This window comes from Galeopterus variegatus, unplaced genomic scaffold (genome assembly GCF_000696425.1).
Source record: "Galeopterus variegatus unplaced genomic scaffold, G_variegatus-3.0.2 Scaffold14035, whole genome shotgun sequence".
Classification (NCBI taxonomy): Eukaryota; Metazoa; Chordata; class Mammalia; order Dermoptera; family Cynocephalidae; genus Galeopterus; species Galeopterus variegatus.
Window position 1 is genome coordinate 13,457 of NW_007740146.1, and position 18,281 is coordinate 31,737.

The 18,281-nt window shown below is 48.7% G+C and overlaps 1 protein-coding gene across 1 annotated transcript in view; it reads right to left on the reverse strand.

Annotated features, from left to right (window-relative positions):
• The window catches only part of LOC103581829 (ribosomal protein S6 kinase alpha-2-like), a 29,423-nt gene extending 11,537 nt beyond the window's left edge, over positions 1-17,886 (reverse strand). Inside the window, exon 1 of the mRNA XM_008563570.1 lies at positions 17,800-17,886. Coding sequence (XP_008561792.1) covers positions 17,800-17,875 — 76 coding nt within the window. The 5' untranslated portion in view covers positions 17,876-17,886. The remainder of the gene's footprint in view (positions 1-17,799) is intronic.
• Positions 17,887-18,281: the final 395 nt, after the last annotated feature.

The window sequence follows — 18,281 nt, forward strand, 5'->3', positions numbered from 1 at the left end:
ATATGAAAACACACATAAAAAAGAATTAGAGGAAGGTCTCAGATACAGGGAACTCTCCTTCTGTGAGGACATATTCACACAGCCAGCATGACCCAGTGTGCACTGGGCAACAGACCCAGCACACGTGTGTCTCATTCATCCCACACACGTGATGTGGCTGGGATCACTGTTCCTGCTTAACAGTGAGGAAATCAAGGCTGAAGCTGGTTAGATAACTTGTCATACCAGCTATGAGCTGTAGAAATGGGATTGAAGGTGGATCTGTCAAACTCAGCTCAAGTGTCCCCCTTCTGCTTTGCATCTTTCCTCTGAGGCCCCTCCGGATTTACACATCTGTCTCTCTTATTCTCCTGTGAACCTGGAGCCCGGAGATCTGATCAGCCTTTGAACTCCCAGCACCTAGTGCAGCCCTTGACAGGTGCTCCAACCACTGCTGAAATAAACTCCAGAGCAGTCCTCCCCCGTGCCCATCCCAACGGCTGCCTTGGATGACAGCCAGAACTCCAGACTGAAAAGTTCTCCTGCTCAGGACGATGAAGGAAGAGGAAAAACCACCTCTGATCTGCACCTCTCTCTAGCTCGTGGTGAATGCTGGACATGCTGCCAGAGGCACCTGGGTGGGCGAGTTGACCTCACTGTTCAGAGGTCTTACATACACACCTGGATGACTCATCGGCTCTATTTCTCTGAAGAATCTGCTTCACATTTTGTACCCATTATATTTCATTCTCATTTGTCATTTGCAAATATGGTCTGCAGGCATTTTTAAAAAGTAAGACACACGGGCTGGCCCAGTGGCGCACTGGAGAGTGCACCGCTTGGGAGCGCGGCAGTGCTCCCGCCAAGGGTTCGGATCCCATGTGGTGACCGGTTCCCGCTCACTGGCTGAGCGTGGTGCGGGCGCAACACCGAGGGTTGCGATCCCGTTGCCGGTCCCCGGTACGGGCACGACACCGAGGGTTGCGATCCCGTACCGGTCAGTAAAAAAAGACAAAAAGGAAAAAAAAAAAAAAGTAAGACACAAAGGCAATAAGGTAATGGTATAACTACAAAAACGTTGCACGTGCCAGGTTTTCTTGGGTTAGTTAACACACTTTTATCCACACCTTCTTTCTTCCGTTGTGGTAAGATTTTGCACCATGTTTGTGTTTTGAGGCCTCAGCAAACAGTCAGCAGTGAATTAACACTTTAATTATTATTCAAAAACTACAAGTGTTCCAGTGGGGGAGAAACATGAAGCAGAAGGAAACCTTGCGTACCCAGTTCTTTAAGGCCTGCGTCAACCTTCCGAGGGCGAACATGTTTATTACTGTGGGTTCTGGTCCTATGCATCCTCTCCCTTTTAATCTAAACTGAACACATGTGACAAATAGCAGTGAGCTGAGTTCTGGGCTGGGAGAAGCAGGCAGTGTTCGTGCTGATACCTGAATCAGAGCAGACTTGCTGTGGGATGGTGACCAACTACGCCGAAAGTCTTCTCCTGTTCCAGAAGGAGGGCCGCAGTTCGTCTCGGTCACAAAGTGCTCACAATAGCAGGTGCTCTTGGACAGAAACGTGTAGAATGGAAGACTAGTACTTCTCCCTTGGTAGGTATGGTGATTTCTCATTAAGTTCCCCAATGCCGAGAAAACAAAACACAAGCTTAAAAGTTCAATGGAACAGCAGATTCAAGAATTCATACTTATTCTCTGTAGTACTAACAGCTAATTACGTTTGTTCTAATCACTTGTGGTCTATCTCCAAGCTGGGATATCACTGAGCGAGTTTATCTGGACTCCTGTCTCAGATTTCTACACTGGTTAAGGGTGTAATTTTGCATCTAGTTGCAACTTCCTCATATCCATGTACAGTTTTAAAATGCAGTGCTGCGCCCCTGGTGAGATTTATTCTTTTATTGCACTGATTCTAATCAGCTCTTCTGCTTTGCATTTTAACCAGGCCATCCGCTCATTTCATGGTGGACTTCTAAAGTCTGGGTAAACCATTCCCAAAAGGTTTTGGTATCTGCAGAAAATATTTTCATTGTGTCTTTACGGCTGCAGATCACTTTGGGAAACGGTCAATGCCTGGATACTTTGAAACTCCTTGAAAACATTTATGTTGTTCTTGCTGTTGTTTTAGAGTCACACAAAACCCATCTCTAAGCATCTGGCAGCATTCAGAACAAGCTCAGCCTTCTGTCTGTTTCCTTGTATGTTGCAAGTTTCCCTGACCAGGTACTTTTAACATCCAGTCTCTAACTGGGGCGACTTGCACAACTGATTTGAATACTAGCCCTGCTTTTTCACTTCTTAGCCACTTGCAGGTTGTCCACACATAAAGTATTTTCTGCCAATCTGAAATTTCATTCATTTAATGTTTACAGTCTTTGCTTGGCGGTCGTCTGAGTCTCATGGTTCCCTGCCAGCTGAGAGTCAGGGGCTGGTTGGAGGCCCAGGCTTGAGCAGCGTGGGAGTCAGAGCTCCAGACAGGCTACAGGCCCATGTGGGTCTCCAGTGGTGTCCCCAGGGTTGGCCTGTAACTGACCAGCTCCAAGTGAGGGGCTGGGACCATTTGTTTGGTCCTGATCAAGCCATCAGAGGTTGGCTTATGACATGAGGTTGTAGCAATGCCTGTGGAAAACAGGAGGAAACTATCTGAGACCAGGATGAACCATACTTGAAATCACTAAAAACACGTCTTTGGAGATCAACTCTGGACAGGAAAACAGAAACAAGAGGAAGAGAAAACTCATTGCTGGTGCACAAGCCATTCCCGGCAGGTGTTCTCTGCAGGTGATGCCACCGGATGAGCCAATGGTCATTTCTTGCTGTGCTTCTTTTGAGTTCATCAGCACATCTAATTCCTCCCTATCTGCTGCCGCATGTTCCCCTTGGGCATCTGAGAATATCCCAGGAGAAGCTGCAGATGCTCATTAGTGATGAGCTACAGAGCTGTCAGCTTTGAAAAAACAAGACTTGGAACTGGATTCAGTAAGTTTTGTACTCATTTTCACTCTTCCCGTCCTGCAGGAAAGTCAAGAGAGAATAAACACTGACCTTGAAAACCCCTGCTGTTCCTGGAGTCAGCGCAGAAGGATGCTTTCACAGCTGTCAGTACAGAAGTCAGTACAGAATGAACTTCTATCAGAAGAGGACTTTACTCCAGTCATGACAAATAACGATGGGCCCAGGCCTGCCAAGCCTGTTTACAAGACCCGCTCCCCACATCTGGGGACCGTTCCCCACCTCTTGTCTGCACACAGTGAGCCTGCAGGGAAGAAGTGTTCGGATCGGCCTGAGTGTCTGCAGAGGCTCATCCTCCAACTGACCTCTGACGCTGCCCCAGTCCGCATTTTGTGGGGTGCAATGTGGGGGGCTGGCCCAGACCCTCTTTCTCACCTTTTTCTCATGCTATTCTTTGAACTTCCTGGATTTGCAAATCATTCAGAGTCACAGAGGGCTCTACCTAGGCGGGACTTTTTGACGCACAGATGAGGGAACTTAAGGCCAGCCCAGGGCAGGGACACGAGTCTCCCAAGGCCTCCATCCCAGAATGTGCCCATCCCCTCCCCAGCCCTTGTCCAGGTCAATGCACCTGGTGGCAGCTACAGCAGCCCCACAGCCACCAGAGCGATTGTTCTGAGGAACAAGACCGACGCGTGCCCCGGGCTGCATCCTTCAGAGCCCCAGCCCCATGTGACCACATCGCACTACCACTAAGGCCCAGCCTGCAGCCTGCACTGCCCCTGCCCCTGCCCGCTCCACGTGCCCGTCTCCTCTCTCACAACTCTGCTGCGATGCTTCCTGGGCCTGGAGCGCACCCTCCCTGACCCAGCACACTGCACCTGCTTTGAGATCCTACTCAAGAGCCCTCACGGAGCAGCTCCATCGCCTCCACTCCTGAGCTTGGCAACCGTTTGGGGGCCACCAATCTATTTGAAAGAGAGCTCCCTACACTCTCATAACATATGCTGTCTGCTTCTGTAGAATGGCTTGCTTAACCTAAGTAACTCCGTTTTACCCTGTCTGACCTGCAGACTACCCCCCCTTCTGCATGAGAAGCTGCTGACCTCACAGAAACAAAAAACAATTACACAAAACCAGGAGCCATGCACAGTAAACTACTACATGGGTACAGGAATAATACACAATGAAAACTTGTATGCTTGACTGCTCGAACAGCTTGTTCTTGGCTTCTGTGACCTAGCTCCCTAGCTTGCTCTGTGCGCCTGGACAAACCCGTGTGCCAACGGGATGTGGTTTTTGCCTTTAAAAACCCTACAAGACCAAAGCCCAACACCGCTGTTCCTTGGTTGAACCTTGGGAGATGGACACTGGCCAGCTGGACTGAACAAACTGCCCTTTTCTGCACAAGCGGCATGTAAGTGCATTTCTTGTAGGAGGGTGCCTCACAACATATTGTGCACAGGCATCTATCATTGAGCATCTCAAACTGTACAAAAGACAGATGTGTGTGTGGACTGAATAATTCAGATTCTTCCACCTGACCTGCCTCCTTATGGAGTTATGGTCAAAATAACACAGATTTGACTCCAGACTCTTCAAGTCTGATCATACAATTTCACCAGTTAACACACAGAAAAACCATTGGTTTCTTCTGTCTGTATGTCCCCAGCGTCTCTCACGTGGAGGCTGCTGTCCTTGCTTTTGTCTTCCTCCAGGGGACTCTGTCCCTACAGCCCTCTGGACCCCTCATCTCCTCATGCTCTTGCACAAATGGGCCAGCTCAGCTTGTTCTTTAGGCTTCTCTGGTTCTGCGGGTTTACCCACCCCAGAGTGAGCGCAGCAAAGGCAATGGACAGCTCTGCCGAGGCTGCCTGTGCTCTTTCTTTGCACGGCTGGATTTTCCTGTGAGACCATGAGCCTCTCGAGGTCAGTGGCATGTACAACATCTGCCTTTGTACACCTTGCACCTGCTGCAGGTGTTCAGCACATTCTTATGGAACCATGAACATGAAGGAAGTGGAAGGCTGGGGGCTTAAGCACAGAGCTCTTGCGAATGAAGACATTTCATCTTCAGAGACTAACGAGGTGGGCGGGCGCTGGCCTTGGACTCAGAAGCCCCGGAGCCCTGGGCAACTCACACAGGGCAGGGGTGGGCCTCAGTTTTCTCATCTCCAAAGTGCAACAGATGAACTAACTGAATCTTTAGTTCTGGTAATCTGGACACTTATATTATAGATCTATTACGCAATTTCTTCCAGCTGTAAGTTTTTATGGACATACTCTTGAAGGCTGTTGTGAGTTGAATGTGTCTCCCCAAAACTCATATGTTAACTCCTAACCCCAGTATCTCAGAATATGATCTTATTTGGAAATAGTGTCATTGCAGATATAGTTCGTTAAGATGAGGCCACACTGGAGGAGGGTGGGCCCTAATCCAATATGATTAGGATCATGTTGAGATACACATTGGGGAAGACCATGTGGAGATGAAGGCAGAGATCGGGGTGACACATCTGTAAGCCAAAGACCACCAAAGGCTGGCAGCAGCCTCTGCAGCCAGGGCAGCGGCTGAACTGATCCTTCCCCGGCAGCTTTGGATGGGGCGCGGCCCTGCCAGCACCGTGATCTCAGACTTCTGGCCTCCTGGGTGTGAGAGAAGGCACTGCTGGCATCCAAGCCACCCAGCTTTTGGGGCTTTGTTGCAGCAGCTCCAGCAAACTCCTACACAGGGAAACCAGGTACACCTCACCCTCACCATGGTCTGCCCAGCATCAGAAATACTTGCATGTTGTCTGTGTTTCCCACGAAACTGTGAGCTCCCAGAGGGAACTTTTCACCTTTTAGCTCATAATTTCTAGTTTATTGCTTTTCTCACGGATTGCTCTGTTTACTGGACTGACAGAATCATCTGCGAATTCTGGCTCTTCTGGCTGAGGGGCCTGGAAGAGGTTGGGGGGCGGAGGCGGGTCACAGGCCTGGCAGGACCGACACAAGTGGAGGCACCAAGAGGACGGCTTGGAGGTCAGCCAGGAGGTGGCGAAGGCAGGTTTGCCATTTTCCCACTGAGATCAGGTCCTTCCTCCCTCAGCATAGCCCAGGGCAGCAGAGCTCCAGGCTGAGGGCTCTTTACAGGTGCACAGGACTCAGGGATCCTGGCGGAGTTGGATGGGCGCCATCCCACTACAGATAAGCCTACGTGAGGACCCAGCATTAGAAGGAGGCCTGCTACCAAGCTTCCCAAATGGCCAGAAGGACCCATGCCTCTCCTTCATTTTGGGCTCTTTGGGGAGCAAGAAAAAGGGTCCTGGCAATCAGAAGGGAGGAAGTCCCAGGCTTCTAAACCTGTGTGGGTCGGGAGAGATCTACCAACGTGATTTTCAATTAAACTCAGTAGCCTCCCTGGATAAAGTGTGTGTACTTAATAATTCCAACTACAATTTCCTCTTTATGTTGAGCCTGGACATCCCAGGTTGCAAAATGCACCTGTGAGATGATCCTCGACTCCTCGAGAGCTCTGTGATAACCCACGTCAGGTGTTACCTGAAGGGCAGCCCTTGACCATGGTTGAAACACTCTCCCTGCTTATGTGGGTTCCTCTGGGCTTGTATCTTGTAACTGATGATCGTTACCACACCTAATGAGATAAGCACATCTTTCCTCACCAGTTATGTAAACTAAATACTAAGACAATATTTTGGGTTAGAGAACTACGATTTTAGTGATGTTAAATTCTAAGACAAAAAATTAAGCAGATTTAAAAAATTATTTGCTTCCTCTAGAACAACCCCCCACAGTTCATGAAATTCATCCAATTTACAGTGACAAATCCTCTCCCCTCAATGCAATGATATTTGAAAGAAAATAGTGACCCCCCCCAAAACAAAATGCTTCAACTGCTGCAAGCAATGAGTGTCAACTGTTCACTGTCTTGTCTATTTAAATGATCAGTGTGTTCAGTGCCTTCATTTCCGCCTTCTGAACCCATCATATTCCCAGGGGAGGCACAGCAGGGCAGAGTGTACAGCAAACCCTCACAGACGTGGCTCCGACAGGCAGCAGATGTGGCATGCATGGCTGGGACCTGGTACAAGTTCACTTGAGCATTTTCTAAGAGGATGATGACTCAGGCAGAGCCACGTGCCTGCTACCTCAGGAAATCATCATTTTCAAATATGCTCATGCCTGCAGAATGTAAACAGTGTCCAGATTTTATTCTGGCACCTGAGAATAACAAGGCAGAGATGGGACAGATTTTCATAATAAAACGCTGGTGCTGAAAGAGGAGTTTCAACCACCAGCAAAGTTACTGGTAGCAAATTGTATAAAGACTCCTCCAAGAGTACCACATCCTCAGTAAGACTGGAGAGGCCGTGACTTTGCCCTCCTGGGACGCATTTCCCAGGACAATCTACAGGACTCTGGTAAGGTGTCCTTTTTGGTTTTAGAAAACCATCCGAATTTTAGTTTACCAGTTATTGTGCATCAGATAACTTTTTTTGGTTATGTCCCACAACCAGAGAGAGAAAAGGGTCAAATTAGCAGGAAGCAAGGAGGCCAAGAGGTCAGACCCCTGCCCTGTCCACAGGCCTCTGCACACCAGTTATCTCGGCGTATGTACCATTTCTTTGTCAAGCACATTATGGTGCTTTTTGTGTCAGACACTGCTCTATCTCCTTACATCCTCCTGACGACTTGATAAAGCTGGTACTGTTCTTACCCTCAGTTCACAGATAAGGAAACAGGCAGAGAGGTGAGGCCACCTGCTCACGGTCACACAGCAAGTCAGGGGCTGGGTGGGGACAGGCCCTGCCCTCTGCCTCCTGCTCCGCTGGCTCCTCCCAGGCTCTTCCCTCCCCTCGTCCACTTCTGCTCTTTACTCAGAGTCCCTTGGGCCTCTCCTGCCCTCCGCTGAGACCCATGCCACACCACACCTGTCTCCACTGTGGCAGCAGGGGCACTGTGTGCTTCCTGGATTAACGTTCCTGTTCATCATCCTAGAAGTCCCCAAGGATGAGGACTGCACCTTTGCTCAACTGTGCCCTCAGAGCCCAGCACACAAGCGAGTGCAGGGACGAGGAAGCCATGGAGGGGCGTGTCATTTCTAGACGACCTGTGTTAAGCTCACTCCCCTCCTGATGGCGGGGTGGCAGTGACAGCAACTCCTAGGCAGGCTGTGGACTTGCTCATTGCACAGATGTCTCTGATTATCAAATGTTTTCCCTCAAAATAGCTTTTTAAAAACTATGTGTTTAATCATAAAAATAATACACATTATTAGTAAAAAAGAAAAACAAATCAAGCTACTGATGAGTAGGAGGTGAAAGTCCCCCCACCGCCCCCGCTGTGAGCTATGCTCACTATTCATAGCTGCTCCTGCACGTTTTTTCGGAAATTTTCTTGCTTCACCCCCCACCCCAACCTCCGCCTCTGCAAACACTGCCAGCAGCACTCTGGGTGCTCCCTCCATGTGGGCGCTTGCAGACCACCATGCTCCTCGGGGCTGCAGGGGACCGTGTCTCACTGACCATCTGTGGGGGATGGGAGGGAGCTTCTCACACAGCTCTGAGCACCTGTGGCAATGAATTTGAAGGCTACATTCCTGGAAGTGGAATTACTTGGATAAAGGTCATGTGCTGTAAACATTTTGACAGAGACTCTTCAAACTGGCTGATGAGAAGGGGGTACAAATAAATGTCCACCTCCAACTGGAGAGTGGCTTCTGCCACCTCAACCTCACCTGCACTGGGTGTGATCAAACATTTGCTTCCATGTAACCTGAGAGGTAAAAACGGGCTAGAACTCTTCTGAGAAAGGTAAGAAGGGAATAAAATAGCCCCTAAAACTCATGGAAAACAACAAAATTAGTGTTTTAAATAGACTTTTCGGTTCCAGTCAAGATGGTGGGATAGACAATCCGCAGCGTCACTCTCTCCAACAAATCAACCAATTTACAACTATAAAAATGTAACAACAGCCAAGATGGGGCCACTGGAGCTCAGTAGAAGAGGAGGAGAGACCTACGGAGTTCATGAAGGCAGGAGAAACCAAGATGAGAGAAAGAAAAAACTGCTCTGAGCATTTCAGGCTGCAGCCGCTTTAAGGCTGGAGCTGCTGAGCGCATGGAGCAGGAGCTGGCAGAAGCCACAGCTGTGCCCTTCAGATGAATTTGCTTGGAGGCAGCAGGGGAGAAGAGGGCCATGGTGGCCCCCAAGATCTCAAGACCACCAATAGGGCTCCCGTGGACCCATGTAGGAGTGAGGATCCAGAACAACTGAAAAAAGGGAGCCATTCAGAGGCCGGTGAGTCAACGCAGGGGACCGGTGCAGGGCCTGCCCATGGGAAGTGTTTGGAGCATGGGCAGTGGGGGAGACAGGCCCACCTGGAGAACACTGGGACACAGGAAGGACAGCTGACCAGCCCCCCAATCAGTGCAGGACCACTCAGAGGAGACTGGTCAGGAATACAGTATTGCATGGGGTGCAGTTTGATGAAAAATCTCAGGCCCAGATCAGAGTTTCTACACAACCCAGATCCACCAGGTCTCTGGAGAGCCAGAAGTACCTATAAAGTCAACCATTAAACCCTGAGCTACACAAAAAGCCTTCCCCAGGGAAACAGCAGCAAAGAAGCAATTTAGCTCAACCACACAGCTCAAGTACTGGTGCCCACAGGAAGTTCTCCCATTTTAGAAGTAAGCAAAGGACAAAAAATTAGTTCTGGCCCAGGCACACCAGCAATGCCTTGGGTCCCTCCAGGTGACCTGAGCCATGGAGCCAGGGAATGGACCTCTGCCCACAACCACTCACACCACCAGTGCCTTGGGGCCCCACCCAGGGGCCCAGCCCGGGACATGGAGCCTGGGACTGGGCCCCCTTCCCACAACCAGACACACTGCACCAGCACCTTGGGGCCACCCAGGGACCTGAGGCATGGAGAACCAGACACCCCTCCCACAACCAGGCACACCGCACCAGTGCCTTGGGGCCTGCCCGGGGACCCGAGGTATGGAGCCAGGAACCAGTCACTCCCCACAACCAGACACACCACCAGCACCAAGGAGCATGCCAAAAACATCATCTCCATGTGGGTGGTCCACCACAGCCACCACAATAACCATAGCTGCCACGAAAGTGGCTAGATGCCACAACCTCCATGCAGATGGTCTGCCAACCACTAGAGTGCATTGACACAGGGAGAGTCACCAGCAGAGATAAAGAAAAGAAGAGGACGTCTCTCTCCATAAAGCCCATTTCAGAGTGACAGAAGAAGCAGCTGCTCTATGATAATACTGGGGGACCTGATCACAACTGTCAGCATTGGACAGATCATCTAGGCAACAAATGAACAGAGTAACCGTTATTCTTTCAGAGGGAGAGAAGAAATCTAGGGAAATTAGAGGGGGGAGGGGGAGGGAAGGGGGGATGGGGAGAGATTGGACAAGGGACATAAAGAATAATAGCAATTTGTAACAATGTATATGCTAGTAATATTGATTTGATCAACATATCTCAATGTTGAACCCCAAAAATATGTATAATCAATTTTGATTCGATAAAACTTTTTAAAAAAATAGCCCTTTCATGAGATACAGATGTCTTTAGGTAAAAACCTAAACCCTTGCTAGATGCTTTGGATCTGATAAATATAATCTTATATTATTTAAGAGCGTGATTTTATATAATTATCTTTCTTGTAGTATTTTTCTAAGTCAGGATCCTTCTAATCTAATTTTTCTACAGAATGAAAATTCTGTATAAAATTCAATGAAAACAACTATGTTGAGATTTTTGCACAATTCATTAAATCTAACTACAGTGAAATTTTGGGGAGTTCTCTGCAGGGGAAGAGAGAAAAATTATATCCTCAGCTCAAATTAAGGTAAAAAAGCATCAGACTATGAACTAAAGTAGTTCACTTTTCTAGTTTAACAGGCCAACTGAGAGTACTCTTATCAGAAATACAAGCAGAGATATAGGAGATTTTCCTGAAAAACCTTTTCAACTTCTACTTAAGACTCAGAAAAGCTACACGTGTCCTTTTCTGTTGCAAAGATTAAAAATAAATAGGCCATGAATGCTTAACTCTAATTTATGGCTTTTAAACAGGATACTGACGTCTGACATTGTTCTAGAAACAAGCCAAAGCCCCCTCTGAAATGGAACTGATTGGAAGTCTTGGTTCATTCTTATTTTACTTGTGTTTTCACCAGTTTCTAGCAGAAAATTCTGCATCAGCTATTTGGGGTCCAACAGACAAATCTCAAGACCTGGTGTCATCAGCGGTTTTCCAGAGACACCGCTCTTCCCTTTCAACCTCGGCCGCATCCGGCACATTCCATGAACAGAACTGTGTTTGGGAGGAGTGGGTGCATGGGGGGGGCTGTATGTGAGTTCGCCTTAGATCCGGAGGAAGGAAATAATTCTCTAAACGTGTATTTATTTCTTCCTTGTCGTAGAAAATGAGAGCTAGCAGGAGTGATGGGGCTGCCGAGTCAGTCCTACCGCAGCCTTGTGGTATTAGGGCTCTGACCCCGTGAAGTTCCAGGTGTCGGTGAGGAAACAGGAGGACCAGGTACGTCTCTCAGGCTGACTCCACAGAGTCGGTCATTAGAGAAGGAAAAAACCCACCCAAGCTGTAAAAATGAAAACAGGCATGAACTTATCCAGTTACAGTAAGTGAAACATTCTTGGGGGGAGGAGGGACTGGAGACCTGGAGGGAAAGGAAAGAGGGAGAAGACGCCACATCCCTGAACACGGGAGATGAGTTCACGCCTCTCTCCAGGATGCCACCACCATAGAGGCAAATTTGGGGGATCGGTTTTAATGTTACCTCCCCAAAGGGAGTATCCTCAGCAAAGGTGGCCATCTTGGTCTGGAGACTTTCAATCTGGAGTTCAAATACTTCCCAAATTGCCTGAACAAAGCAGGCATTCCTGAAAAGCCAAAAGTACAAGGTGCCCCGAACCTTACACTCTGATGACCACGGGGCCTAGAGGGTGGCTCCGATGGGGCCAGTTTTATAGGGTGCATTGCGCCTCACCAGGGACGAGATGACTCAGGACACCCACGGCAGTGGGGAGAGGACATGTGGAACCCCACGCTTCTGCAGCTGGGGGAATCACAGGGACCATCTACCCCAACTGCATTTCCTGGGGAAGTGGAGTGACTGGGTCAAGGCCACTTGGCTGGCACAGCTGGATCTGGTCTAGGATTCAGAGGCTCCCACGGCAAGGGTCGTGGCTATCTGTGGTCCTGCTTCCCCGTGTCCTGCCATGCCAACACCTGAGAACGCACACGCTTCTAGCAGGACAGCCCTCAAACGTGCTCAAACATGCTAGTGGAAGGAAGATGGGACCTGCCTTCTCTTATAGACTCTGGAAGGATCAGAAACATTGATTTTTAAACTTGGGGAGCCAAAACGTCATGCTTACAAAGAATTAGGTGAGTAGGGTCCGTTTTTCCCTTTTTAAAATTAAGGGCAAGCTAAGTCCTTACTAAAAGACACATGTCTTCCCAGAAGCTCACCAAGAGGGGACGTGTTGGTGGTCCCAGTCGAGAGAGGGGATGGAACTGTCCCTGACGGCTGCACTTCTTTCTCCAGCGGGCCGGGAGGGGCAGACCGGAGCCAGCGCCTGCACGTAGAGGGGCTGAGCACAAACCCCGGCGTGTCTGAGCAGAGCTTTGCTCAGACATAAAGTGATGAACCCAGCCTTCCAGCACTGCCATGAGGACTGGAGGAGACAACAGATGTGAACTTCTTGAAGGTGTGAAATGCTAAACAATTGCAAGATTTTGAAAGTTGCTAGTGGAAAAACACTTTGTAAATAACAAGCCCAGTGAGTGCACGGGAATAGCAGCAGCGGCTCGAATGCAGATGAAGCCCCTGCCTCCTGCATGTCACCACGGGAGCGGCAGTGTGACTCACTGCCAACACTTGCCTGTTTGTCCTCGGCTTCTCCACTTTACCTCCTGACAAGGAAAATGAACACGACACAATAGGAGCACCCGTGGTCAGGCTCCAAATAGAACCCAAGTGCTTCAGAGCTTGGACTTTTTCAGAGCATCTTCTGAGACAACTACGATTCTTTCAATTCACTTCAGTTCGACAAATGCTCACTGGGGCTCTGTGATCCAGGAGCCGGGATGTAAAGAGGATGGGGTCTAGAGATGAGCCAGACTCAGCCTCTGCCTGCATGGAGCTCGTGGCTCACTGAATCCCTGCGGCCGACGCTGGTGGCTGCTAATAAAACTACCATCCTCAGCCCTCATGCATGTACTCCAACCACAGATACATGTTTTCCCGCCTTCCTCTTAGCTAGAAGTGCCACGCGACGGGGTTCCAGCTGGCAAGAAGTACAGGAAGTCTCGGGAGCCCCCAGAGAAGCTCAATTTCCTGATAAAAGGGGCAGGTGCAGCTGGCCTTCTCCTTTTCCTCCTCTTCCTCCCTTTAATGTGGATATGATGCCTGGAGCTGCTGCAGCCATTTTGTAATCATGAGGCACTGAGCATGCGGATGAAGAGACAGTGCACTGAGGAGGGCAGAATAAAGGATAGAGAGACCTGGGCTTTGATAGCCACAGATCGGCCACCAAGCCAGCACCTACAACTCGTCTACCATCAGAGGGCTAATGTGAGAAGAATATACTGCAATTTGAAAGTCCAAATTAGTTGAATTAAAACATTTTAAATTATTTGAGATTTCTGGTTTTTGCAGATAAAATCAATTCTCATGAATGCACCTCTTTTCATAAGCCTTTTGCCTACTGTTTCTGAAATTTAATTTAATTTAATTTTTAGTATTTTTTTATTGAATCATAATTGATTATGCATATTTTGGGGGTTGAACATTAATGTATGTTGATCAAATCAATATTATTAGCAAATATTATTACAAATTGTACTTATTCTTTATGCCCCTTATCCAATCTCTCCCTGAAGTATTATCATGAGGTTTTAAATCAGGTAATCATTGCATTAGTGCAGCGTTCAGTGCACATCCTCCTCCTCCTACCCGGGAGGAACCCGAGGCTCAGAGAAGTGCACTCCCTGGTGCACCTGGTTTATTAAAAACCGCTGGGGCAGAGGAACGTCAGAGGCTATGCACCTGCCATGTCCCGCCTCTCGCCTGTTGGCCTCTCAGGGCTGTGCAGAGAGGCCATGCTTACGCTGGACAGTGTGGAGCACTCGGGAAGGAGTCACAGAATCAGGGCAATTAAAAATAACTGGTTGCATCAGATATTTATAACATTGATGAAACCAGACCAGGGGCTCTAAACTGTGGGTGGGCTTCAGGGTTAGAAAAACACAGAAATGACATGCAAAGACGCTGATGTGCATTTTGTGGTGGTTCACAGGGTTGCAAACCAGACTTTGAGGCAGGCATGTTCTGGAGTGGGTTCAGATCTGCTGATACAGGCTGCGAGTTCCTGACAGCGAGCACCTAATCCCTCCACACAGGGAGGGTTATCTCAGCCCCACTCTTGGTGTTTGTGGAGACTTTAACGAAGGGCACTTAACTTAATTCACGATCTGGGAAAGTCAGGTGAGAAGTGGGCAGACAATTATGGGCTTTGATGGGACGTTTACACACAAATCAGAGGGCGTGGCAACGAGTCGACTTGACTGGTTGACTGTCTTCACTCGGCCTCCGCCTCCAAAGGTATCCTCCAGTGAGGAAAGATGCCCTGCCGCCTCTTCTGACAGCGCAGTGATGACCAGGGGTCTGCACAACTTGGCACCCGCTCCCACCATGGGCCACACCACACCTGGATCTGATAAAACCACAGGCAGATGAAGACTTCACCGCAGAGCGTCAGGCACAGGACCCCGGCGTCCCGCCTTCACCACCCAGCCCTCTACCCCGGCCCTCAGGATGTGAGGGTCTTGCCTGCAGAGGCCATGGTGGGTACAGGGACTGCCCGATAGAGGTGAGCACCGAGCCACTGGCTCCTTCCCCAGCTGTGACATTTACCTACAGGGACGGCCGCACAAGGCACAGCAAGCGGCGCTCTTAACCCAGGAGCCGCATGCGTGGAAACATGACCAGGCACCTGCTGAGCCGCGGCTGTCAGACCCTCAGCCCCAGACAACGGAGACTTGCCAAGACGCTCGGCCAGAGGTCTCAGGCCCCACCTGCGACTTAGCCGAGAGGCCCCAGTGATGACGCTGTTTAGTTTCAGGTGCCTCCAAACTGTGAACCCAGCCTACACATAAGCATTTACATACACACACACAGCACACACATCACATGTGCCACCACACACACCACACACACACACACACACACACCACACAGATCACACACACACCACACACTCCCAACATACCACCCACATCACACACACACACATACACCACACAGACACACCACACAGATCACACACATGCACGCCACACACACACCACCACCACATACCACCACACAAACACATAACACACATACACATCACACACACACACACCATGCACACACTCTGTCCCCTGCGTGGGCCACAGCACACCCTTCCACCTCATCATCTCCCCAGCCATCGGGGTGTGGTCTGCCCGCTCCCCTGGGCAGACCCTTGCCTTCTTCTTGACAGTGCGGGGAGCTCCTCTCTAGGGCAGCTGCCTCTGGCTGGGCAGGTGAGCAGCCCCTGCCCTTAGGCTGGGCTCTGGGACCCTCTGACCGAGCATCCCTGTACAACGTGTGCAGTTTCTGTGCTCACTAGTTTAAATCAAACTCACCTGCCTGACAACTGTCCTCTTCACAGACACCAATTGAGGGCCTGTGCCAGGGGGGTGCAGGGCCAGGGCCCTGCACAGCTGAGCTGCAGTGTGGCTGGTACAAGCTCTGCCACAGGGCAGGTTTATACCCTCTGGGCACCTGCCATGGCAGCACCTCCAGAACAGGGACTCTCACCAGCAGATATGCCCCTGGGGGGCCTTGCCAGTGTCTGGAGATATTCGATTGTCATCTGGTGAGTAGAGACCAAGGACGCTGCTTAACCTCCCCAATACACAGCACAGCACCCACAACAATGTTCTGGCCCCAAATGCCAGCAGTGCCCTACCATGGTGCAGACGCCTGCTACAGCTCGACCACGTTTTTAAGTGTCTGTGGTCTGAACGCACCATGAGTTATTTAAGGGTTCCCTTACTGATCAACATTTACCGTGTCTCCACGTCTTTGCTAAGCAGAAAGACCTCCAGCATTGTTCATACAATAACTTTTATGGTGGCACGGGCATGTCTGAAGGATAGATTTCCGGAAGTCATACTTCTGGGGAAAAGGTGTATGCAATTAAAATTTGATGGGCTTTGCCACAGTGCCAACATATTGCAGGATCTACCCTTTCGACTGCGCATGTGGGGCGCCACGCCACCTGGCCTGGGCTTTGCCGATTCTGTGCCTCACTAGTGCTGGGGACAGAAGGCGCCTCACCTACCTCGTGCTAACTGCGTTCAGTACATACAGAAGTGACAGGGGACAGTGAGGGACTGTTTTACTGCATTGTGGAGGAATGAAGGCGGGTCAGATAGTGGACAAAGACAACTGCAGTAGATGAGTCACTGAAAAGTTCATAAAGTGGAATTTTTAAATATCCGGTTACATGGTAGGAGGACTGCCATTTAATGGCAACTATGGGAAATCTTTTTGCAAAGGAAAAAATTATTTTGAACGTGAATCCGTAGAAAGAAATATTTGTATACATGATAAATCTGGATTAGAGGTTGAACGTGAATGTATTTGATTAGCTGAATACAATAATAACAATATGAATTCATGTGAACTACTCATTATTTTAAATGTGTCAATATTGATTTTAAAACACCACCTTGACCCCCTTTTTCCTAAGATCACAGTTACACATAAATAATCTCATATATTGGAGAAGTATTCCTGTGGAGTAGGACAGTACTTTTTTTTTTTGTCCTTTTTTGAGACCGGCCACACCGCGTTCAGCCAGTGAGCGCTGTGAGCGCACCGGTCATCCTTATATAGGATCCGAACCCACGGCGGGAGTGCTGCTGCACTCCCAGCACTGCACTCTCCCGAGTGCGCCACAGGCTCGGCCCAGGACAGTACTTTTGATATGAGCTTCATTTTTAATAACCGAATGTTCACAAATTAAGGCAGAAGACCTCTGAAATTAACACTGAATGGAAAAGTTAAAGGGCCTGATCTTCCCCTGGGGTTGAGACATGTGGAGAGAAGAGTCTTCCCCCCCCCCATAAATGAAATATTTCCTGATTTAACATGTGCCTTCCTTTCTTAATTATGTACCTTCTCTCCCTGAGGTTAGAGTTAAGAGAATGATAAAGATTTTGTTCCGCTCATTTACTTGTGTGACAAAACGACCTGAAAAGAACTCTGCTCATGTGCCGTGTGCTCAGTGACTATAGACCTACTCTTGGACGTCTCCATAACAGTCCCTAAGACCTTCCCAACCAAGTGAGCAAATCTCCAATAAATTCTCAAAAAAAAAAAGGAAAAGGAAACAGGACTTTATTAATATTAAAGTAAATCTGGATTTTAATAGATATTGAAGTTTCTTAATTTAAGAGGGATTAAATTAGAAGCAGCTCTTCAATTGCTCTATTCTTAGCTTATGAATTTCCAAAACTACGAGAAGTAAAATCAGTAGGAAAAAGTGCCACCGTTTTGTGTAAAACCAGTGATTTTTAGAAAATAGCTTATATTTCGGCAGCGTGGTTTAGAAATCATGAAGAGACCTCCTGTCCTCGGAGCCGAGACAGTGTGTGAGAGTACTTCCAGCCCAACTGAAGGACAGTTTTGGTGGCCTTGGTAAATCGTGCAGCTCAATGAGAGCTGCGCTGGAGTGGGGCGGGGGGCTCGCAAGCCTCTTACCCAGCCGGTTGCAGGGGTTCCGTTTGAAGAGGGCTCTCAGCAGGCTCTGGGCCTCTGTGCTCAGGAACTGAGGCATCCCCAGCTTGGCTCTGAAAAACAGAATCATATGTTGGGACCATATTTCAGGGTAAGAAGGACGAGCCACAGAGAGGCCCTTCTCAGTCAGCACAGAAGACCCATGTCGAAGTCACCCAGGGCAGCAGCGTTCACCGTTATGGTCTTAGGACCTTCTTACACTCTAAACGTTACGGAGCACGCCAAAGAGCTTTTGTTAGGTGGGTTATAGCTACCACACTTATTATATTAGAAAAACTAAGAAACTTTAAAATTACTATTTAATAATTTGCTTTTAATCAATAAAATGATTTTAGTAGCTAATAATAAAAATAATTTATTGAAGAATAAAAATAATTAAAAATAACAATCTCATTAACATAAATAACATTCTCAATGGAAATTATCTATTTTCTTTTTTTTTTTTT